This window comes from Ammospiza nelsoni, chromosome 17, assembly GCF_027579445.1.
Source record: "Ammospiza nelsoni isolate bAmmNel1 chromosome 17, bAmmNel1.pri, whole genome shotgun sequence".
NCBI lineage: Eukaryota > Metazoa > Chordata > Aves > Passeriformes > Passerellidae > Ammospiza > Ammospiza nelsoni.
Window position 1 is genome coordinate 5,280,001 of NC_080649.1, and position 24,076 is coordinate 5,304,076.

The window sequence follows — 24,076 nt, forward strand, 5'->3', positions numbered from 1 at the left end:
CCACGGGCAGGAGAGGCCCGGCTGTGCCCGTGGGGGTGGCTGTCTCTTAATTGCTTAAAAACTGACTGCCCCACCACCCGAGGAACCCGCAGCAGGTTGGGAAGGGTTCGCTGTTCGTCGGGAAATGAACGCGTTTATTTCCAAGTTTGTCCCTGGGAAAATGCTGCCCACCCTCGTCCTAGGCATGTCAGGAGGAATAGCAGGGCTTTTAAACAGGGGATTAAGGAAAGTGGTCACTTTTGACTCAGTAGGAAAAATCCCTCCGTGACGGTAATGAAAGCCTGGATGATATAAGTATCCTCTGGTTCACAATAGCAATTAATATGGTAATATTCTACTATTAAAGATGCTAACATTAAGATGGAACTTGTACGTGGTTAAAACATTTAATAGAGGGGAGAATGCATTCCTTGAGCATCAGGTAACAAAGTCAAATGGAAAAGGGGGGAAATTAAAGTATCTTAAAATAACAAAGGCCTCTATATAATTTGGAAAGGCTTCTAATACTCCCTTCCTCCTCAAGGAAAACTTGAGGCACTTTGAGAAGCGGATATTAGCGAGTGCAGGATGAGAGAGTTTGTACAGGGTGGGGAGAGCTGCATGGTGGGATCCCAGCCCTTCTTTGGAGACCAAATGCAATGGGGACATCTGCAGTGACCCACTGGAGTGGCCTGTCCTGGGACAAAGACACAGAAGCATCACAATAATCCAGAAATGTGGGCGTTGGAAGGTCAAAGCTCTGCTCCAGGCAAGGCCAAGTTCAGAATGAGCCCAGGCTGTCCGTGACCTTGTGATGCAGAGCTGAACTGCATTCCCCAAGGATGGAGGTCCCAGGACCTCTCAGAGCTCTGTCCTGGTGCTGCACCATGTTAAAATCCTGGTTTTTCCCCCTCAAAATCTACCCAGCACACCCTGAGCTGCCTTGGAGTGCCATGCAAACACCCCAAATATGATTGTATCACAGGGAACAACAAAATCTTTGGTTTCTGCTGGAGAAGGAGGAATTTTAAGACCTGCTCATCTCTGCCCTGTGAATTCCCTTGGTTTGATCAATTTGCCAAGCAGAGGACAGACACAGTTATACCAAAATACTCTCTTAGCAGAGTTTTTAAAGTATCAGTCTATTTGGAAGAAAATGAGAAAGCACTTATTTAAACTACAGTCCACACTTTGATTATGATGAAAGCCTTTTCCTTTTTTTCACCTTTGTTTTCACTTAAAAACAGTCAGGATTTAGGTTTTTGCTTTTCACTATAATAAAAGTAATTTGCAAAGATAATAGTATTGTGGGACTAAAGGAACCTTTCAGCTGATCACTAGAAGAAGCAAATATTTACCAACTGGCTCTGATGATGAATTGGAGAGTGATTGGAGAGTATGATCTTCATCCTGGCTTCAGCTTTGCTGACTTCATCAAATCTGACCATCTTGGGTTTACAGTTATTTTTCTCTAAAATGTAGTTCTCCTGGGGAAAAAAAAAGAGTCTTCTGAAGTTTGCACTATTGCATAATTTATTTAAAAGAAACACTGCCTGGCTGGTGCCAAGGATTGATGTAGGTCATTCAAGCTCCAGTCTGCCCAGTCAGCTCAGGTTCCCTGCTCCAGGTTCCCTCCTTCCTTTTCCTGCAGGAAAGTTGCACATGCCAAGCCATTCCCAGGGTAAACCCTCTGCTAAATTCACATCAAAGCTGTGCATCACAGGAAGATGAGAATTCACTTTCACCAAAACTAGAGAGGATGGAGAGGAAAATGAACGAAAACCAGTCACAGGTCGCTGAGGGGCCAGTGCCAGCAGAAGTGTCATTGCCATGAGCTGTCCCTGTCACAGGTTACACCCCTGTGTGCTGCTGGGGATGCTCCCTGACCCACACTGAAAGGATCAAGTCAGATTAGCAAAAGCTTTGTGTTAAACTTCAGCTCATTCCGATGGAGCTGGGTAGGGACCAACCCCTCAATCCAGCAGCAGCTCTGCAGGGAAAGGGATCCTGGGCAGAATGCTGGCAAGTCACCTCTTCAGCTGGGAGATGTGTTGGTAGCAGCCCCTTGTCCTTCCCTCTACCTCGTCTCCCAAAAATCTCCCCACAACGTGCTCAGAATTGGCTCTGTTGCAAATAACAACACAGTGATGGCACAACACACAGCTGTGGATTAAAGTAGAATAATAGAAAAGTTTGTCTGTTTAATTCTCCTTCTCTTTCTCAATTTCCCTTCACTCTCTGCTGTTATTTTGATATGAAAATAACAAAATATCATTTTGATATGAGCTATTGAAGACAGCAAGGCAAATGAGGACCCTTCAGACAGCTGCTCCCCTGGAGGCAGCACGATGGGAGCTGAGAGGCAGCCTGCCCCCAGGACTGGAGGTAATGCGGATAAAGGTGACCTTTGTGTCCTCTCCCACCCTTGTCTAGCCTGTGTCCAGCATCTCCTGGTGGAGACCATCTCACCATGCACGGAGGGGCTCAGCCCTGCAGGCAAAGGGGCTCTGTTGGTGTGAGGGCTCCATCAGCGAGCGCTGTGGAATCAACTGTAATGCAGATAAAGATGTAGGAACAGGAAAAAAGAGCTGCTGAAATTGAGCAGTGGATGGCACTGAGAGAGGAGGAAAAAGCCTCAAACTTTAAAGGCAGTGTTAAAACAGGGCATGCAGAAAGTGAAGTCAATTAGCCAAAAGAATCGTTTGCTGACGGAGGTTGTTGGGCCGAATTCCTAAAAGGATTCATGAATCGACTAAAAATACCCTTGGGATGGCTTGAATAGGGACTGAGTTACTGAAGGGCAATGCCCCAGATGACCCAGGAGACCCTTTCCAATTCTACAATATAAACAATGATGCCATTAACATTTGTACTTAGTACCTGCTCAGGCTCCCATCCGGAGCAGAGGCTTCCAGATGTGCTCTGTTCCTCACCTTAGCCCAGAGGGCGTCCTTTAGGTGCCACCCCAGCAGTCAGGGAATTATGGAAAACCCTCTTGACAATGGTAGGAGCAGGGAGAGGCCACAAAGATCAGCGGAAAAGCGGGATGGAAATTGCAGTGCGAGAATCATCAGTGAGCAGAGACCCAGGGCACAGGGGCCTTAAAGGCCAAGTGATGCTGAGGAGGCACTTGGAAGGCACAGAGGGACAGGGACAGTCAGGGGAATCTGCAGATGTAACTGTGGGAACAAAGCTGACTACATACCCAAAAAAACAGATGGAGTTTGGGCACGTTAGGAAACACAGCAGGAGTGTGGGTCCCACCAGGATGCTCCAGGTGACCCCTGCCATGGGGATGTGCCACCCAGCCGTGGAGCAGTGCACAGACCCCACATGGACCAGGGACTGTGTGTTGTACTGATTGTGGTAGGGGAAAAACCAATTTGTCATTAACTGTTCCTCTTTCCCTGAGCACCCCTGGATGATTGGACCTGAAATGACACCCACGGTGTCACTGCTGGACATTGTCCTGGGAGGTGGCAGACCACTGTCACACCTCACAGAGGGGTACAGGCTCCATGTGAAGGCAAACCTGCAGCCCTAAATCTCCAACTTGTAATTCAAGTACTGAGGATAATAATGAAAACAAGGTTAGATAAAAACATTCACTATCAAAATTTAATTATGCATCCACAGGCTGAGGCTCATTATTCATCCTCCAACCTGGAAACAAATTAGTCTAATGAAGCCATGAGTTAAAATGGAGAAAGGATGTAAAGGATGGAGAATATTTATGTCTGTACTCGTGTGTCAAAAGCAGCACTGAGCTCTGGGTGCTACATTTGTCACTGCAATCAGGTGCTTCCTAGATGGGGTGGAATATCCAGGACCTGGATTGTGCCATGAGCAGGAACAGTCACTCCTGAGTGGAAATATGAAGCAAATAGAGACTGCTGAGATGTGGGGGCTCAGTGCAGACATGGGGGCTCATTAAAACCAGATGTGATCAGAGCCCATGGGTCTAAAGAAACCCCAATACCAGTGTCAGCCTCGACTTGAGGGACACATTTTGCTCTGGCACAGGATCCCTGGTGACAGCCAGGGTAGCCCCACGGAGAGTCTGGCTCCAGTGACCTCCACTAAATGGGAAACCAAATCTCAGGGGCTGTGAAGAAAAGAAATTGGTAACGAAGTACAGTGGGATGGCAGCTCTCTGTGGGTTTATTGTGCAAGTGTTTAAGTAGACAAAGGCTATAATTAACTGCCCAGGAATGTATAATCACAGAAATGAAGGTCTTTCGCTCTGCTCCTTCCCTGCAGAATTTGGGGAGAAATGAAATTACATCACAAGCAAGGGAATTGATCCACACTTAACCCACATCCCCTGCTGCACCCCCCAGCACCCCCAGGTCTGGGCTGGCTGCTTTGGCCACCCATAAAAGTCACGCATGAACTGTAATTCCTGGCACAGGAGGCTTTGAGGACACTTACAGACTTTTCCACTGCACACCATGGCCAGGCTGCTGATATATAGCCCAGGTCTGAGCTCTGCAGCAGAGTGCAAAAGGTTCAAGCGACCTAGTAAAGGCCGTGCCAGTACCAGAGAACAAGTCCCTGTAGGCCTGTGGCTGAGCCATTCTCACTGCTTTATTCTCTCACTCCCGTCCTAATGTGCTTAACTATAAATGACCCCTTTATTTTTTATATCTCCATTTCATTTTTCCCCTTCTTCCAAGAAAGCAGTAAAAACAGGGAAGCCAAGAAGCAGAGCTCTTATTGTAAAGTGAGTGCTGACACAGAGCAATTCTGGGGACCTCGCAGCTCACGGTGAACATTTGTAACACCACGAGGAGCCTCTGGGCTTCTCCTCTGAGAACCAAGCCCTAATCCTGCTCCCAGGTGCCCAGAAAAAGCCTATTAGGATCACCCAGGCAGAGGTGAGCTGCTTGTGGTCTGGAGGCCCCGACATTCTGAGCTTGGCACTATTTTATTTCCAGTTTTGCTGGATGTTTTATTCCTTGCTGTCCTGGGATGGCAGATTTGGGGTGAAGACAACCCAGCTGAGCAGCCCCCCCCAAACACAACTCCCTGTTTTGTGCTCTTTGTCTCTAATATGCAGAAGATGCTCAGCCACCCTGGGCAGAAGGACAACATCTCACTGTTTATTAGTATAATTTTTAAAGGTGCCTCATTGTATTTATTTGCTGTGTGGTTAAACATTTATTATTTATATTTAATTTTCCCAGATTCAAAGGGGCATCACTAGTGGCTGAGTGTCTGCAGATTCAGTGCAGCTCCTTCACACACTTATTTATGTAACCTTGGCCTCCCCCGAGGGGCTCCCGTTTCACGATGTGCCATCGGCCTCTTAATTGGCCTCACAGATCACGCCTCTCCTTCGGCTCACCCAGCTCCCTGTGACTCGTAATTTCTAAGATATTAAATGTGCTTGAAACAAAAGAGTTCAGTGAATTAAAGCCAGGAAATTTCCTAGCCCTCCTAAACCTCCGCTGCCGATTCCCTCTCCAGGGTGATGGCCAGACTGGGGTCATCACCGCTGGTCTGGAGGGCTCAGGGAAGGACCAGGCTGCGTCCTGGGCAGGCTGTGGACATCCCAGGCATTGCTGTGCCTGGATTTGCACCCGGCTGTGTCTTCTTGATAAGAGCATTTGGCACTAATTAGTCTCCAAGCAGCTGATTAACCCACGGGGATGTACGGAAGCTGTTTCTGCTATAGGATGCTACAAGAGAGGCAGGACTCTCCTTGGGACTGCTTTGCACGGCCAGTTCAGCCCCCTGGATGGACAGTGGGTGGTGGGATGGGGGACACCCATCCTCTGCCTCTGAGCCACCCCAGAGCCCCCTCTCACTGCTGAGCACTGTAACTCTCACCCAGCTGAAGGTTTGGGTACCAAACTTGTAGGGACAGCCAGGCTGTCTATGTACCAAGACATAGACTCTGGGCTCTAAAACTGTAATTTCTGGAGCCATGGAGACCAGGAACTCCTTAGAAGTAAAACCACATTGAGAAAACATCTTTGGATATTTCTTTTGTGACACACCTTACTGCCAACGCACCCCAAACATCTTAGGGGCACATCTGACCCAAAGATGCTGCATTTCTCTTCCAGCCACCAGCCCTGATGCTTCATGAGCAAATGAAAATGCACTTAAAGCTATTAAACTTTATTTTAGACAATACAGATCCTGTAGCAAGGCATTCCACATGGCAGCAACAAGGCAAAGACATCTGGAGGACTCAGCCACGTGAGGTTTTCAGTAGGGTAACCAAACATCTGGGTGAAGGGGGCTGATAACCCCAGGACATTTTTACCTAGTTGCCAGCTGTTAGAGAAACTTCACTCCCATAGGTAAAGCTATTTCAACAGTAATGGTTTTATACCTTCTCCTTAAATATATCACAGGTTATACTTGGAGATGGAGTTTGAGAGTAAATATTGTTATGCTGGAGCTGTCATGTGTGAGTAATCACAGACCTAATTGAAGCTGGCCAGCCTATTAAATAAACATTCTGCATAAACGAGGGAGCAAAGAAATACCCTTTGGTTTGGTAATAGTTGAAATGATGGAAACCAGTCCATGAGTCAGGGACCAGGGAGATGGGGTTGGAGTGGCAGGAGAGCCAGGGAGGGAGGTTTTCCCAAGCAGCAAGAACAAGAAAGCACCTCAACCAGCTTTAGGAGGGAGAACAAGGAGAGTGCTTCACTGGGGCAGGGTGCTGGCAGGGCAGGCCTGGATTTTGGGTGCTGCAGCTTGGAGGAGTCTGGTTTTGTTGCATCCAGGCAAACAGGACTTCCCACCATCTACTGTTAATAGCTGGGCTAAGGCTCACAGAATTGCCTAATAAAATCATTCTCCCAGCCTCAAATACTGCCTAATCACCCCACTGAAATGGGCAACAACACAATCTTGCAGCGTTTCTTGTGCTCCTTGGGGAACCACCTAATCCTCCCTGTTGTCTGCCAGTTTTTCCTCGTCCTTGAGAATTTCATGCCTAGAAAAGGCTCCAGCTTTGGGGAGCTTTCAGCACTCGCTGCTGGGGGCTTCCTGCAGTGCCAGGGGGACATCCTGGGCTGTGCTCTGGGGCTCAGGGCAGGCAAATCCTCACCCCAGTGAGGCTGGCAGCATCCTGCCCCTCCTTGGGCTCTCTCCAGATGTTGTGTGAGCTCGGGGAGGTGATGAGGAGAGGGTGATGCACTGAGGTGACATGCTCAATTTCCCTCCAAGATGCTGCAGCCACAACAACGTTTCTCCTGCTGATGGCGTCCATGTGTCTGTCCCTTCTCACTGGAGCTGTGTTCCACATGGGGGTGTGGAAGGAACCCCCTGTTCCCCTTGCCAGCCCTGCCTTCCTGGGGAGGACGGGGTGCCTGGCCTGCCGTGGGGAGTTGGAGAAAAACACTCTCCCTGTATGAAGTAGATGTATGGTTTCAATTCTGTCCTTGAGCCATGGATCATTTAATGTTGTCAACACATATACATCCTTCTCAAACATCCCACTGAGAATTTCTAGGGACTGTAGACAGCTTAAAGCTAGCGTTACAGCAGCAGCAGCAGCTTCGTATTTGCTTTCAGATCCACGTGCATTTTTTAATACTAAAGCTTGCATAATTGCTGCTGAATTTCTAAGCAACTTCTTCAAAGGGGCAGAGGCACATTAGCAGTGGAGGGCTGGTGCTGGAGCAGAAACAAGGCCTGGTGTTGGCTTATGGTTCCCCAGCAGCTGCTCAGAGATGTTTGAGGAGCCCTGAAGAAGGGCAGGGTTGGGACCTCCCAGCTCGGTGTGTGCTTGAGCATTTCTCCCTGACCATCAGGGCACCTGGCATGTGCTGCCAGCAGCCACTGATGCTGCCTGCATTAAAAACATCTCAGTGATGCACTTATTTCACCAGGGAGGCTTGCACTGACATCCTGCTTTGAAAAAAAAATAGGGGGATATTGCTCTGCCACCTTTTTTTTGTTTGTTGTGTTTAAGGTCTGGATGAGCCTAGCACGGTGAGGTGCTACATGCAGTGAAGATTCCCTGCCAGGTGAAGGGGACATCACAGGGCTGATTGAGGCAGGGCTATAAAAGGGAAGACAATGTGGTTCCTCACTCTGAGAGAAGGATCTCCTGGCCTTTCCCAGCTGGTGGAAATGGAATTGCAGCTGGGTGAGGACCAGTATCTTCTGGTTTTGGGTGTTGCAGTCTCTCTGTGATGTCCCTCTGAGGTGTGCTGCTGCTGATGGGAAGGACATCAAGCTCTGATTGGGATGCTCATCACCCCAGCCTCAGTTTTCCCTGGGTAAAGGGCTGTGACCACCTCAGGGAGAAGGAGAAGGTCACCCTCCTCTGTTTTAGCTGCCAGCTGCTCTCTTGAGTGCTGAGGTAAGAGACCAATGTCTGCTGGCTGGGGTGGGAGAACAGGAGGCTGAGGGTTTGCTGGAGAACCTGCACCAGGCTTCTCCTGAGAGGTGTGGACGAACCTGGGTATCCAAAGGCTCCTCTGCTTTTGGAAAAGCAGAAGGGCTATGGGTGATGATGGCTCCCTGTGCACAGAATCTGGGGTTGGGCATGGGAGGCAGCTCCTTCCTTCTTCCCCTGAGAAAGGGCATTTCTGGGGGAGACACCAACCTGAGGCACTGCCCTGTGCTGAGGGAGCTGTCACCTCTCCATCCCCCTGCCCAGTGCTGCCTCCAAAGCACCTGGTCAGCTAAACTCCATTTACTGCGTCTTTATTTATTATATCGGAGCCCAGGGTAATTACTTTATAACTCTGAACATTAAATATCATTTGTCTTGTTCCAGTAGGTCCAAATCTTTATGAATTTTATCTGATGCTTGCTCTCTTCAATTATCTGTCATCAGAAAAAGTTTACTGCTGCTGCAAAAATATCAATTTGCCAGAGGTTGCAATACATTTACTCCCCACCTCTGTAATTTACAAACTTACATTCCATGATTAGAAAGAAAAATGGCTAATAGAATAAATATTCATGCAAAATCGATACTGAATAAGATGCTGCCACCTTTTGGCTTAACCTAATTCTACATCTGGGGCCAAATTCGTCCCCGGTGAAACTGCTTTCCTGGGAGAGTGGCTGCAGCTGGCTGTGAGGGATGCAGCAGGATGGGAGATGAAGCACGAGTCCAGGGGCTCAGCCCCTGATTGTGAACAGGGTTGTGTGGTTTGCAGGGTCTGGTAAGAGGAAATTTTCCCTAGTTGTGCATCTGCAATAGAAGTTTCCTTGCTGCACACCCAGAGCCATGTGGAGGCTCCTGGCAGGTTTTTCTCTCCCTCAGCCATCCAGGGCTGTTCTTGGAGCTGCATCCTGGGCACAGGGACCATTCTTGGGCTGTGTGTCCCTGCTGATGTCCTGGGAAAGGGGACTGGGGTGTGATGAGGCCCAGCACAGGGCTGGAGCTGTTTAACCAAGCTCCGAGCTGGTTTAACAGCTCATCTGAGCTGTAGGCAGCCTCCACCCTGCCTGCCAGTGTTCAGCGCTGGGAGCTCCTGGTGCACTTATTCTTCAATTCCATGTCACTGAGACAGGCCGTGCAGCCCAAGTGCTGCTGTGCTTTCAAAAGGAAACAAACCAGAGTTTAATTTTCACAGCAAAGATATTCCAAAGTGCTAAGTGCTACAGCAGAGCACTTGCAGTGCTGCCCTGTCTCCTTGCCCGATGACACAGGGGTTTTGCAGCTGAATACCAGCAGGCACGTGATTAAAAGCTCTCAGGGTTCTGCTGTTGTGGGATTTCCAGCAGAATTCGCTATTTCTCTCATATCTTGCCCCTTTGTTTCCCCGAGTTCAGGGCAGAGTCTGAATTCAGTAATTGCCACCTGGATTTGCTTTGCTGTCTTCCCAAGGAACTTGTTTGAATGAATTGAATTGGCAACGCATTGTTCAGCCAGAAAGCATTGTGGCAGGAACAATGTAGGTATTTCCAGGCACTCTATTACTGTTCTAAGCACGCTGCCAGGGACAGCAGACCCAGGCAGGAGAGCTTCCTTTGAGCTGCTCCCTCTGCTTGTTCTTCTGAAAGAAGCACAGGGATTTTGGCTGGTTGCTCCATGCTCTGAAGCAAGAGCAGAAGGAGCTGTTGGAGCTTCCTCAGCACATGCAAAACCCCTCATCCACTGGGGAATTTTCATTTAATATATCCCTGTGGCTTGCAGTTGTGTCACCTTGTTTTCCATGGAGCACCTGAGCAGTCAGAGCCACAGATGTCATCATTGGGTTTGTGTCAGCAGAGCTCAGGGCAGTGTGGTGGGGACAGACAGGTCCTGGGGGGGAACACCCTGAGAAGAACAGGGCATTGAGCTGCAGGGTTTGCTGAAAGACCCCAAGAACCAGGTTAGACTGAGGAAAATCAGTATTTGGGAGCTCAGGAGACTAATCAAGGCACTAACCAGGTGCTGGGCAAGCTCCTTGGTTTTGGGGCTGCACTGGTGCTTCTAAGATGGAGATAATCTGAATATGTCAAGGTATGGAGTTTTAAGTTCTTCGGGGATATATCATGTCATAATAACACTAAATATTGGATATTTCAAGGAAGAGATGCTGGTGCACAGCTTTCCCTTTTTCACTGACTTATGGGCATGGCTTAGTGCTGGGTTAATGCTTGGACCTGATGAGCTTAAAGGTCTTGGCCAACCCACAGAATTCTACGGTTTGATGACCAAACTCTGTGTGAGAAATGAGCTCTACCTGCCTGCAGGTCCCTGGGGAGGGGGGCCACAGCCAGGCACACCACCAGGTCAGACACAGCATCCTGGCACAACCAGCATTGTGACACTGGGAAATTTGAACCAGCATTGTGACACTGGGAAATTTGGCTGTTCAAAATTGTGACACTCCCCCAGTGCCACCAAACGACTGTGCCAGCAGGGACAGGAGCCCAGGACCCCCCTGAGGAGAGCTGCAGCCAGTGGGAGATGGCACCACAGCCCTGCAAACCTTGTGCCTGCTCTGTCAAGTGGCCAAATTCCTCAGGGGGCTCTCACAGGTGAGCGTTCTCACCCCTGTTCCATGGATGGCACAGGTACCACCTCCTTCCTCAACAGGGCCTTACAGAAAAGAGGGATGCCCAGTTATTGAAATCCCCCCAAAATCTCAGTGGGAGGGTTCCAGCCCGCCCGGTGAGCGGGGTCCTGCAGCAGCTGCTGACCCCGCCGTGCGGGTTAGCAGGGACATGGTGCCACCTCGCGGCACGCGGCTCCGGGGAGTGTCACACGTCCCTGTCCTTGCGGGACGGACATCTTCCCAACGGGAGCATCACCCTGCAGTGCCCCACCGCCTCCAGGGCTGCTCCGGGGGGGTGGCTGCACCACGGGCTGTAAAGGCCTCCAGTGAACGGGTGTTTGGGATGGATGGGTGGGTGGGGAAAAACAACCAGAACAGCCGAAATTCTTCTGCCATTCCCTAGTCCCAGTATTGTCTGCAGAGTGGGTATGACCGGGTATCACTTCTGGAGATGATTTCTTAAGAGCTGTCTGCCCACTATGGGAATCATCACCCAAGGGATCCTTCTTCCCTGTCCTGCTATTCTCCCCTTGGATCTGTCCTTTTCCTTTTGGCTCCCATCTCTGCCAGGAACCCCCTGCCCATCCTCTCCTCCTGACCCGCAGAAGACTCACACTCATCTGTACCAAAAATGGGTTTGGTCCCCTCCTGTGCTGACAGCATCAACCAAACTCCACTTGTGAGAGTTCAGGTTTTGTTCTTAGTGCTACAAAACAGGAAGAAAGACGGGTTCATTTATCTAGATAAAATAATAATATTAAAAAATAGATAAAATATCTAAAAAATAGACAAAATAAGATAAAATAGATAAGATATCTAGATAAAATCTAGATAAAATAAGAATATTAAAGACAATGCTGAGGTTTGGCACTGTTACAAAATAATCATCAGGTGAAATATTTAAGGAATACAGTCTTGGTTTTTAGTGACACACTTTAATTCAGAACCAACAACAAATAAGGAGTATTTAGGGCCTAGCTTCCCTTGTTAATTGATGCCATCATGGTAGTGCCTAGGAAATTTGGGGCTCAGTAGTGCTGGACTGGGTTCTGTCATGCTCTTTGCAGTATGGACTCAACAAAAAGACAGTTGTTATTCCAGGAAATCTGCCATGGAGATCCTGAACCTTTTTCTGCTAGTAAGACATTAGAGTTTGATCAGTGACCAGAAACCACCTGATAAGGGATTTATTTTCCCTCTACTCTTAGAAAGGCTATTGCAATGATTCCCATCCTTTGAGAAAGCCTTTTCAGGGGTACCCTCTGTAGCCATCCCACTGCCAGCTTGGCTGCTCTCTGTGCCCTTTATTTTTGGGTTGGGGCATTCCCAAACAGCAAAGCAAATGGATTAATTGTGCTGATTTTTTGTTCCTCCTGTACAGATCCTTGCTGCATGCTCTAAAAGGGAGTTGGAGACATGGTGGGTGTCAGAGTCAATGGTGGATATGGTGGGATTTACACCTAAAACACCAAATATGAGATTTTCCCCAGAGGGACAAGAGCTGGAACTGGGAGCATTTTGTCTCTGAAGTTCAGCTGACAAAGGCAAGGAGATGACACAACATTCTTTACAGGCATATATCACCAAAAAGCCATCTGAGGTGGTCCTTTCTAGTTTATTTCATAATTTAGGAGGAGGTTTTTAAAGAGAGACTGTTCTCCTGAAGAAGCGAGCTCCTGGTGGTGCAGTGGTATCTGTGGTATATGTGATGAGCCCTCAGGCACTTAGCAAGGATTTTCCAAGGAGCCTAAGGGCTGATGATGCACACTTGAAACTCAATGGGATTTAGGTGCCTAAATGCAGAAGACAGCTTAGAAAATTCCAGCCTTTGAAGTTAAAGTAGGCACTGACAAAAAAAAAGGCTAAAACCCCTTAAAATAATAAGTGTCAGACTAATGCCACCATGAAGGCTGTGGTGCTCTGAGCTGTGCACCCAAAATAAGGCAGTGGCAGGTGGGCACCAAAAGCAACCAAGAGCATGGAAAGCTCCATCCCTGATGTCTCCTGCTCCATCAGGAATTGCAGCAGGGTTTCTCCACATCATCATTTCCCTTCCTAATGGATGCCTCCTTGTGTGGGAGTGATCCAGGACATTTGGCTGGGGACCTACAATGTGTGAGGAAAACATGAAAAGTGCTTTTTGCTTTTTTGGTGTTTTTTTTTTTTTTGTTCGTTGGTTTTGTTGTTGTCGTTGTTTTGGTTTTTTTTTTTTTTTTTTTTTTTTGTGGAGAAGAATCTTAGGGCGTTAAAAGTTGGAGAACTCATCTTCATTATTTCTCTTTAAAGTTAGTTATGAATTGAGAATGGCTCTGCTCATATTTCTCTTTTATTTGCTATCTCCCCAGGCTAAAGTGTTGTCTATTTATCTTACAGATTAGGTTACTTTTTATGGGGTTCCGGCTATTATATTTCACCTCTAACTTTGTTAGTTTGTGTTTGCTATTAAATTACCTTGAATAAAATGGGCGGCTGAAGGACATTTTTCAGCTCCATCCTGAAATGAGGTTCTTAATCGTGTTTCTGGCCCTGCCCCTGTAGCCCAGCCCACAGGGACAGAATCAGGGGGGTAAGAAGGGCAGCAGGAAAGTGTTTGTGTCAACCATGGGCTCTGCAGGGTGAAGCTGCAGCAGAATTGTGCCTGCAATGCCAGTGGGTTCATGTGCAGTGATTTTGTAGGCATCTCTTTAGGAGCAGGTTCTAATAATATTGACATCATCACAAGATAAGATCCAGGACTAGTTAAATCACAGCCTTGCAACTCAGTGCTCCTTTGAGGATTAGAAGAAGTCGCTGAGCTGTCACTCTAAAGCTGATCATGGACTTGTTTAACTATGTCATCCCATAAGACAGCCCTTTCAATTATGTCAACCTGTCTGCTCTCCCTTGACTCTAATTTTAGAGCAGCAGTAGCTAATATTCTTGGAAACCCGATCCACCTCCACAGATCTCTCCTCTCTGTCTGCTGCTGTTAACACAGTATCCTGTGGGGAGATGGGACTGCTTTCCTTCCCCTCCTGTAATAAACCTAATAAAAATAGGTACCATTAGTTCCTTTGTGTGTGGTCTCTTTAAGACACTTATCTGAGCTGTGTAATGGAGATGTCATGTCTCCTCCACAGAGGGATCAGGCAGCATCACAGGGTCACTGCAATAAAAATAAAATCCAGTTGTAAGAGCCTGGTACGAAATTATGAGCTGAAAAGCAGGACATTGGGATTGGAGTTCAGAGACCTGGAAAAGGCAAATGAGAGCTGGAGTCACCCCAATGCTAATGCCACAGCAGGGGCTCTGCAGATGGAGCAACAAGCAGGAGGAGTGCAGGCATCGAGGTGGCCTTGGGGACACCACGGACAGGAACTCATCTGTGTCTTGTGGATGGTGTTGGGAGGAGTTTGGGGCACACAAGGCAGAGAGGAGGTGGATGGGCCTGGCTGTCCTGGCCATGGGCATCTCTGTGCTGTGCTGTCATAACCCAGGTGCTGGGAAGGGGACAGACCCTCCCTGAGAAACAGGATGGAAGCACAGCCCTGGCTCCCCATCCACGCTGTGCCTGTAGCTGGCAGTGGTGTCGGACAATTGTTCCCCTGCTGTGCCATGAATGTGTCCTTATGAGGGGTTTTATCCCCCTCTGGGATGCAATGCAGGTGGTGATGTGGTGGGGTGGATAGGGATGTTTAATACCCCAACAAGAGGCAATCCCACGGACTGCAGGGAGAGAAAGGGAATGACAGAGAGAAGAGGGTGGGACATGGGGAAAAGCAATAAGCCTCCTCCTATAAAAACTAGAAAGGATGGATGGGGAAAGAGGAGGCAGAGAGTCCACACAGATACAATGGAGGGAGGGGGTTGCCATCCATCCCACCCAGTGTCACCATTCTGGTGGCAAAGGGGCCCTTTGCAGATCAGTTATATAAAACCAACCCTCCACAGGCTGCCAGGGAACGGTGCCTCCCCCAGACTCCAGCAAGTTACTTACACATAGCTTTCCTTTCACAAATCCATGTTGGCTGCCCCTAATCAAATTCTGCTTCTCAAGCAATTTCCCTTGCTAATTCCCCCCGAATCAGCCCTAACCCACCTATCCCCTTTGTCACTAAGCTGGCCAGCCTCTAATCACACACTGCACTGTGTGATCCCTCCCCAAGTAATACAGGGTTCTGCACTTCCCTCTGGTTCTCAGCAGCCTAACCTGTCAGGAGCAACCTTCTAAAAATATCACTAAAGACCTCAGCTAATTTCTAATCCTCGTTTCTATTAAGATGCCTGCCTGTACTGTGTGGGTTTCCAGACTTGGGATTTACAGCCTTCGTTAAGAGCATCTAATCTGTGCAGAGCCATTTCTGTTGTTATCCACGAGCAAACTCCTCCCTTCTCCACCATAAAACAGGATCCCTCTGGCAGCAGCTCTCCAGCCTGCAGGGCACTCTCAGCCAGCCAGGGAAGACACCAATCTCTTCCTCTCTGCTTAGCTCACCCCACAGTTCTTTGGCAAGCCTTCCCAGGGAGATCATGGGGATCCCACTCCTCTCAAGCACTGGGTAGGTGCTTTGTAGCAAAAAAAAAAAAATCAGCCTTCAAGCTCAGCAGAACATATGGGGATTTTTGCACCTCCCAAGATTTGAGCTGTCCAAGGAAGCCGATGCACAACAGAGCCAAGCTCTTGAAGTACCTTGGATAACTTGACTTTCTCTTACTATTTGTATTTGGATATTTTTCTGCTGTTTCCTCTTTTAAAATTCACCTGTCCCAAACTGCCAGAAGCAACCAAGTCAGAAGAACAGAAGAAGTGGGGGAGAGTGCCATACTCTGGCTGTGCCCTGCCCAGGCTGTCCCAGGGCGGGTTTTGGGTGTTCCCATGGATGTGGCACAGCTGTCCCAAAAACCCCAAACACCACAGTGGAGGAGGTGAAATCAGAGTTTACTCTTCACAAACCTGTGGCAGAATGTAATGCTCTGTCAGCTCAGCTGTTCTGTGGAGTAAGGGTTTATGTGAGCAAATTTGGTAATTTTATGGGTTTGGGAGAGAACATTAATTGAAGAGTGGGCAGAGTGTCTGGCTGATGACATGGTATGGTTTAATCTAGCAGGAATGTGCTGTTGGGAAGTGCTCCAAGTGGGTTGGCTGCCTGTGGCACCCACAGCAGTCACAAGAGTCACATGAGTGCCACGTAGGTGGGTGACGTGGAGGGTGGAGCAGTGGCACATGCCCCTCCTGGAGTTCAACAGCACAAAGTGACTGTGCAGGCACTCAGCAGATGCAATCCCAGAGCTGCCCTTTAACCTCGTGGTTCTGAGTCATGCACCACAGCACAGTCAGGTGTTTTCCAGGGAGAGCAGGGACAGAAAAACACTTTGTCATTTCTCAATCCTGTAGCAAATGTCATGAAGTCACCAGTCCTCCTCTGCTCTGTATAAAGCCAGCATTGTCACACACCTCCAGAGATCAATATTTCTAAAATACACCTTGATCTCAGGGTGCCTTGTCAAATGAGACAAGCATTTCAAACAGAGACCAACTGGGGAAGTTTCTGGTCTCCATTACCAACCCCTGTCACCTGAACTCAACTCTTCGCCCTTGCCCTGTCGCCCCAAGTATTTTCTCACCCCAGTGCCTATTTCCATTCTTATTCTTATTCTTATTCTTATTCTTATTCTTATTCTTATTCTTATTCTTATTCTTATTCTTATTCTTATTCTTATTCTTATTCTTATTCTTATTCTTATTCTTATCCTTATCCTTATTCTTATTCTTATTCTCATTCTCATTCATTCCCGCCCCATTATTCCCATTCCCATCCCCAGGCCCCGCCCCGACCGTGACTCAGCCGCCCCCCGGCCTCCCATTGGCCGCTGCCCGCGCATGCGCGGCGGGCGGCGGGGCAGCGAGGCAGGCCATTGGCTGGTGTCGCAGTGACGTCACGGGGCGGGGCGCGGCGGGAGCGTGACTCAGCACGTGGCTGCGCTGACTCAGCGCCCCGAGCCGATAAAGCCGCGGCGGCCGCGCCCGTCCCGGGCTCCGCTCTTTGTCACCGGCCCCGTGCGCCATGGAGCTGCCGTGGCTGGGCGAGCACTGCTCCGAGCGCTCCTGCAAACAGCTGGGTAAGTGCGGGCTCGGAGCGAGCCCCGAGCAGCGCCTGCCCGGGCGGACCCGTCACGGAGGGTACCGGAATGCTGCTCTGGTACCCCCTCGGCAGGGCTAGGGAAAGACTGACAGCTGTTCATCCTGTACGTGTTAAATTGTTAAGGAATGGCTTTTCAAGAATAACGTGATTTTTGATACTGGGTTTTGCATTTGTACTTCAGCTCTTAGCTCTTGACTAGTTGCTCACTAAGGTTTCTGCTTGCGGGGAGCTCCTCAGGTGCTTATGGCTTGTGTTTGTCTTATGCTGCAGATAAAAAAGGAAAACTTACCACTCTTGCTCTTTTAGTATTTGTGAAGAATGATCTAATCTCTATAGAGATAATTGGATTGTGGCTCGACAAAAACTGCTTTTGAATTTATCTGTAGTCTTTTGTGAGTACTCTTAGAGTTGTTAGCTTTGTTCCATAAAAATGTTTTCTTTTTTGTTCTTCTCCCAGATTTCCTTCCTCTGAAATGTGACGCATGTGGGGAAGTGTTCTGTAAAGATCACATCCGTTACGATGACCACAAGTGCAGCTCTGCCTACAAGAAAGTGAGTTCTGTATGACATGAGTCATAATTCACCCTGCAGATTTGCTAAGTCATTTATTAGGGCTGCTCTGAAACTTCACCTGTGATTTCAATAAAAGTGGATGGGACAACCTCAAGATGCAATTTAAAGATTCATCTGAATTTCTAATATATAAAAGAATGACATTTCAGAGGTCACACCTGCTAGATTCTAGTTTTTTTCACTTGCAGTGCATCTTCCCAGAGAGGAGTGCTATATATTTCAAGTAATGTGTTGTGGTCTAAAATTTTCTGGGGTCCAAGTCCTGTAAGCTGAAGAACAACAAACATGAAACTACAAAAGAAATAAATAGAACAAGTGGGTCCAAACTTTGATCTCTGGCCTGTACTTGGGCTTTGAAGTATATAAAGGCTGTAATTCCAGAAAAGCCAAAAGGATTTTTAAAGTCAACTTACCAAATACATTGCTACAGTTGGTTTGGCAAAGCATTTCTGTGTGGTCTTTGGATGGGGATTTGCAGTTACTGTTTTGAAGTGTATCTTTAAAAGCATTAGCAAATGGGAACATGAAACATTTAGGAATATATTTCTATTATCTATGGATAAGACAAGAAAATAGGGAAGAACAGAAAATAGGGTTAGATTTGTAATGGTTGGACTTGATTATCTTAAGGTCTATTTCAGTCTAAACAATTCTTTAATTCTGTGATGCTGATCTGTGCTGTGTGTTCTCAGAATGTGCAGGTGCCAGTGTGTCCCCTCTGTAACACACCTATCCCAGTGCAGAGGGGAGAAATCCCAGATATTGTGGTTGGAGCCCACATAGATAAGGACTGCGAATACAACCCAGCACAGCAAAAGCAGAAGGTAAGAAAAGCTGCTGAAGTCTGAGCTGCCTTCCTGTGCCTTCAGCTTGGTCATGGCTCACAGAAAGCCAACCTTGCCAACTCCCTGTCCTCTCTTACTCAGATATTCACAAACAAATGCACAAAGCCAGGCTGCAAAAGGAAAGAGATGATGAAGGTGCTTTGTGACCAGTGTGGCAGCAGCTTCTGCATAAAACATCGGCATCCTCTGGACCACGACTGCAGAGGGAGCAGCCAGCCCATCTCCAAGGCAGGGTGAGCTGCACTTGGGGCACTTCAGCTCCAGATGAGGTCCCAGGGCTTGGTGGGGAGCTTGGACAGACAGGGAGTTCTGGAAACTACTGGTCATGTCCGTGAAATAGCCATGATTTCCTCTTGTGTCTCAGGCTGAATTTCTGATGTGTCAGCCTTAATTTCTGAGCCAAGAGAAAAAGCTTGTCAAACGCTTTCCTGGATTTTCAAGCTTACCTGTGTCAGTCTCTCCTAATTGAGAACAGGCACTGGCCAACTCAAGCACCCTTTGGGGTCTAGGTACACATATTAGAACCTAAAGCTCTGTCCAGAGCCTTGAAGTAACCAAGAATAATCAATACCCTGACAAACCAAGTTTGAACTTAATGTTAATAAAAAAATCTGTCTTTTGCAGGCAGACAAACCTTGACTGTTGTGTGCAGTAGGACTGTGAGATTTGTGTGACAGATGCAGATGATTAAACTGGATGGAAGAGTGAAAACACAGAGTGCATAGGTGCTGAGCCTGGTTGTGTTTGTTTGTAGGTATGCAGCTCTGATGAGAGCTTCTCATGCCACCTTCAAGTCCCCGGGAGCAATTGGAGTGCCATCTAATAGGAATCGTCAGCACAACAGGTATCAGGAGAAAAGACAAACTGAAACCAGGCTGTGGCAGTGCCACTGTCACACCTCTGAGTGCTCTAGAGCTGGTGGCTGACCTGTGAATGGTGTGGGGAGTGCAGTGGGGGGCTCTGACAGCACAGGGAAATAAATCCCTGCTCCTCTATAAGGGAGTGATTAAAGTGCCCTCATAGACACAAGCATTGGGACATCAAATTGTATCTGCAGGCTGCTCTCCCACCTGCCCAGTGAGAGGTTTGGCCAAGTTCTGGGAAAATGGTGTGTCATCAGAGTGAGGAAAGCACAGCAGCACCTGAATTCAAATAAATGGCCCAAGCCCTTCCCTGGCATGTTGCAGCTCATGTGACTGAAAGTTCCAGCTGTGCAACCCTTACAGTGCATTCTTATCTCTTACAGGTGCAGGTAGTAGAGGCTCTTCACATCTGGATCAAACCTTTCAAATGAAGTTAATATTTTCTCTCTATATAAATTTCTATGCAATTAACTTATTTTTGTATCATAATTATGTATGCATTCAATAAACTGCTACCCTTTCCAAGCCAATGTTATTTGTTCCTATATTTTAAATAATAACTTTAATATTATGAAAAATATTTGCTGTAGGAAGTGAGGTGATGGTGGTAGGTAGAAGATTACAGTTGGTATGAAATACAGCTAGATTTGCTTAGGTGGTGCCAAGCCTGAATCTCCCAAAATGAAAATGTGAAATACAAGCCACTGTCATATGTCTCAATCCTTTTGGAAGTGTTCTGGCTCTTTATGATAAACAACATCCATGTGAAGCTTCCTCTTGGTTTCTGAATGTCATTGGAAGACTTTTATTTATAAAGCCAAACCATCTTTTTTACAGGTCCCTTTTTCAGGTCCTGTCTGAAGGCTGGTGCTCACACAGGCACGTGCAGTAGAATTCTTCATCATTTATTATCCCTTAGAAATCTAGATTTGCAGGAATGTATTTTGTGGTTTCATGGAGAAAAGGAAGCCAGAGAAAGTAGCATTAACTGTGTCTTGTGTAATGAGAATAAAGCCAAAATACAGCATTGTTTAGGGAGGCTGCTCTTGCTGTCTTCCTGAAAAGCTTAAACAAGTGAAGTCGTGGCAGATAATGCTCCATCTATTATCCTGATCAGCTCTCTTGGCTCTTTAAAACTGCATGAGCATCCAGCTGCTTAGCTTGAGGCCTGAAATATTATAGCTTGATGAAATGGAAATGTGCTGTTAATGAACAGTGCTAATTCCCCAGATGGGATCTAAGTAGACCTCTCATCCAGCTAATTGTGAGAAAAATGCCAGGGCTTTCTGATGGTGTCAGGACCTCAATTTCATGTGTCATTGGAGCCATTCCTCTGCTTGCTGGGGCTTCTGGGCTGCAGTGTTGGCTTAGGGCTACCTGGAGGGAAACTGCAGCCCCTCCAATGCCCTGGAGGGGAGGAGAAGCACTGAGCAGAGCAGGGCTGAGCTCCTGACCTGGGAAAAACCATCTCTGCTGGTACTGTAAGAGATGGGAGCATAAGAGCAGTTAGTGCATGTGGTTTGTACATCCTTGGGGGTGCTGCAGGTGTGCAAAGATTGTTGTGTCTCTTTTTGAACAGTTTAATCCTTGGGCTGGGAATGCTGCCTGAGGAGGAAATGTGGATTTAGGCCCTTCACAGGGACAGCACATAAACAATCAACACCTTGAGTCACAGGCCTTTCCTAAGAAAAGACAGATCTCATTTCTTCAGAAAAAGTATCTGTGCTATCCCATAGTTATGTTTGACCCAGTGATTTCTCATCCTGGAGAAGATCACAGCTAGCTGACCAAACTGAACATGTAAAATAGATATGAGTTAGACTGAGCACTCCACATAATCTAATTTTTTGCAATCCTGCAGCCAAGATTGTGATTTGAGTATCTGTAATACTGTGTTCAACCACAGGATGTCACAATAGGATATGCAATAACACAACCTATTTTAGGAAGTCTAACATTGGAGCAAAAGCTCAAATTACAGCTTTAGTTTTAGGTACCACCACCCTCTGATCATCCCATGTACCAACACCCTAACTCAGCCCTAGCACATTGCTTTATTTTATATACATTTTATGTTTTTTGAGTATAAATTCTAACCAGCACGCATTCCCAAACCATGCCATGCACCCCAGTGGTGCTTTGGGAAGGGAATTCAGGTTCTGACCGTGGTGTGAGGACACGGCCCAGGGGAGACAGGCTGTCCCAGCCCAGCAGGGATGGCTGGGGGCAGGAGGGCACCTCGCTGTGGGGAGGAGGTGGAAAAGCAGAGGTTGTCCCTTCCCATCAGTGCCTGTAATGTACAGGGATGTGTTTGCCAGCAGAATCTGCTCCCACACCCAGCATCTCAGGGGTGCTGGGCTCCAAGCAAAGGGAGACAACAGCCCTGTCTCAGGTTGTCCTGAAAAATAATGTGTCATCTATGCGTGTGTATGTGGTAAAAATTCTGGCCTTTAAATTACCAAGGGGACTTGGAAAAGTTTGTGCATGGGGTATTTATAGAAAATGAAAACATGGAAACCAATTTGCTTCTTGGAAATCGTCCTCGGAGGTGTTTTCTCCATCTGTCAAAGCACACCCTTGGCCTCTTCCCACGCATTCCACGAGACCCCATCGGGACAGGGGTGTCTCACACTTCAGGACCTTTTAGGATCTGCGGGATGGGAGCTGTTCTCCAGAGAGCCACACCTCAGGGTGCCCGCAGCGGGGGGGTCCCTGCCAAGCCCTGAGGGGTCCCAGCAGAATGCGGGCGGATCCCGGCCAGGACACGGGACGATCCGTGCCAGGCCCCGCTGTGTCCCTGTCAGGATGCGGGCGGATCCCGGCCGAGCCCCGCTGTGTCCCTGTCGCGATGCGGGCGGATCCCGGCCGGGCCCCGCTGTGTCCCTGTCACGATGCGGGCGGATCCCGGCCGGGCCCCGCTGTGTCCCTGTCGCGATGCGGGCGGATCCCGGCCGGGCCCGGCTCGGTCCCGATTCCGGGATTCTCCCAGGCCAAAGGGCGGGGCCACAGGCGGAGCTCGGCGCGGGAAGATGACGTCACCCGCGCCGCCAGGAGCCGGCGGAGCGTTCCGCAGCACACGTGTTCCTGATGAGCACTTTAATTCCGAGCGCTGCTTCCTATTGGCCAGCGTGGTGATTGACAGATCGGCAGCCAACCACATGCCGCCATTCTCCTCGCGCAGCCAATGAAAGGCAGGGGGCGGGCGGCGGCGCCAAGCGTGCGGCTCAGTTGAATGTGCCGGGGCGGCGGCTGTGTGAGGTGCGTGGGGGACGGGCGGGGGGCGCAGCCCCGGGTCCCCTCGGGGTGGCGGCGGCGGCGTCGTCTTCTGCGGGGTTCCCTCTGCCCGCACGGAGCTGCGGGAGGGGCGGGGAGGCTCGGTCTGGCCTGGGCTGGCCACATGCGCGGCGGTGGCTGAGGGGGCTGCGGCGTGCCCGGTGTGTGTTGGGTTGTGAGAGGGTTTGCGTTGGGATATGAGGAGGGGGGTTTGCATTGGGAAGCGGAGCCGGGGCCCTGTGCAGGGCTGGCTGTGGGCTGGGTGCCCTCCCGGGCCGAGCACGGCTCTGCCTCACACGTGCCAGGCCTGGCTCCGCTATCCCGGCGGTGCCGAACCCCTCCTTTGGCACCTTCTGTTGTATTGATGTGGGGCGTGTGGGTTGTTTTGTATTTCAGTGTATATTACAACGTAAATGTTTGTGATTGAGCGATATTTGCCTGTGTGGTGAAACTGACGCTGAAATTGGCATTGAAAAGTGGCGCTGAAAGTGACAGTGTTGGGACACCTGGGGAAAGCGCTTAAATCAGGCGCTCTGGCAAAGAAACAGTTTGGAGTTACAACTAGACCTGTTTTCAGAGTGTTGTCTGCAACTCCTCTTCATGTTCCCCCTCATTTCAGTCTAAAATTAAAGATAAAGCTAGTGAGACAATTATTCGAGCATAGCTTTACCCCATTAACCTATAGGCAAACAGAAAAACTTGCAGTTTAACCAGAACTAGCGGTTCAAAACTGTTTAGTAATCAAATAGCCTTACATTTTGCACACATATGCATATTAATGAGATTATTAACAGTCATGTGAATGTACTTTGAGATGATGGGGTGTTATCTGAGGTAGGCAGTTGATCAAACAGTTCACTCTGGTGTGTTCTAGCCTGCACAAAGCACAGCCTAAATTATGGGGAATTCCCACCAGGAATATCATTGAGGCATTTTCCACAACAGGGCCTCAGAGGACAAAAGGTGTGGAGATTCCTACAGGGGATTGACATTTGAGTTTTACAGTACCTTAACTATAATGTACTCCTAAAAGAATACACAAAAATTCTCCAAAATTAATCCAATTTCAGTGCAGACATACATTTCATATTTAAGTAGTCACAAATAATTGCCATACCAGTGTAATTATAGTATAACTGTCTGTATATGAGACTGATATTTAATATTAAAAAAAGTTCTAACTGCAGTTTGGTGGTTTAGGTTACAGAGCAGCATTTTAGGATGCCGAAAATGATTGTGGAAAAAAAAGAAAAGAAGGCAGAAAAAAGAAAAAAGCTGAAGGAAGATGTGGCCCAAAAGGATGAGCTGGAATTGGAAGCCAAACCAAAGAAGAAGAAGAAGCAAAAGCTGCAGGTTTGGCTCTTTAATTCATTACAAAGTGGTTTTATTGTTACTGTAGATTCTGTTCTGAACATGAATTGGATTCAGTTGCACCGATTCCTTGGATGCAGTAT

The 24,076-nt window shown here is 48.1% G+C and overlaps 2 protein-coding genes across 5 annotated transcripts in view; both read left to right on the forward strand.

Annotated features, from left to right (window-relative positions):
- Positions 1-16,882: 16,882 nt before the first annotated feature.
- Positions 16,883-19,879, forward strand: ZFAND2A (zinc finger AN1-type containing 2A). Of its 4 annotated transcripts, XM_059484710.1 has the most exons (6): positions 16,897-17,045; positions 17,526-17,620; positions 18,334-18,465; positions 18,568-18,719; positions 19,241-19,330; positions 19,733-19,879. In XM_059484710.1, the coding sequence occupies exons 1-6, from the start codon at positions 16,991-16,993 to the stop codon at positions 19,740-19,742; spliced, it is 534 nt and encodes a 177-aa protein (XP_059340693.1). In that variant the 5' UTR covers positions 16,897-16,990; the 3' UTR covers positions 19,743-19,879. The 4 variants fall into 4 exon arrangements, with proteins under 4 accessions (XP_059340694.1, XP_059340695.1, XP_059340692.1 ...); XM_059484711.1 differs by lacking the exon at positions 19,733-19,879 and having other exon boundaries at positions 16,883-17,045; positions 19,111-19,340; XM_059484709.1 differs by having other exon boundaries at positions 16,890-17,045; positions 19,241-19,879.
- Positions 19,880-22,545: 2,666 nt separating this feature from the next.
- Positions 22,546-24,076, forward strand: part of C17H7orf50 (chromosome 17 C7orf50 homolog) — a 119,583-nt gene continuing 118,052 nt past the window's right edge. Inside the window, exons 1-2 of the mRNA XM_059484126.1 lie at positions 22,546-22,607; positions 23,823-23,975. Of these exons, the coding sequence (XP_059340109.1) occupies positions 23,844-23,975 (132 nt within the window). The 5' untranslated portion in view covers positions 22,546-22,607; positions 23,823-23,843. The remainder of the gene's footprint in view (positions 22,608-23,822; positions 23,976-24,076) is intronic.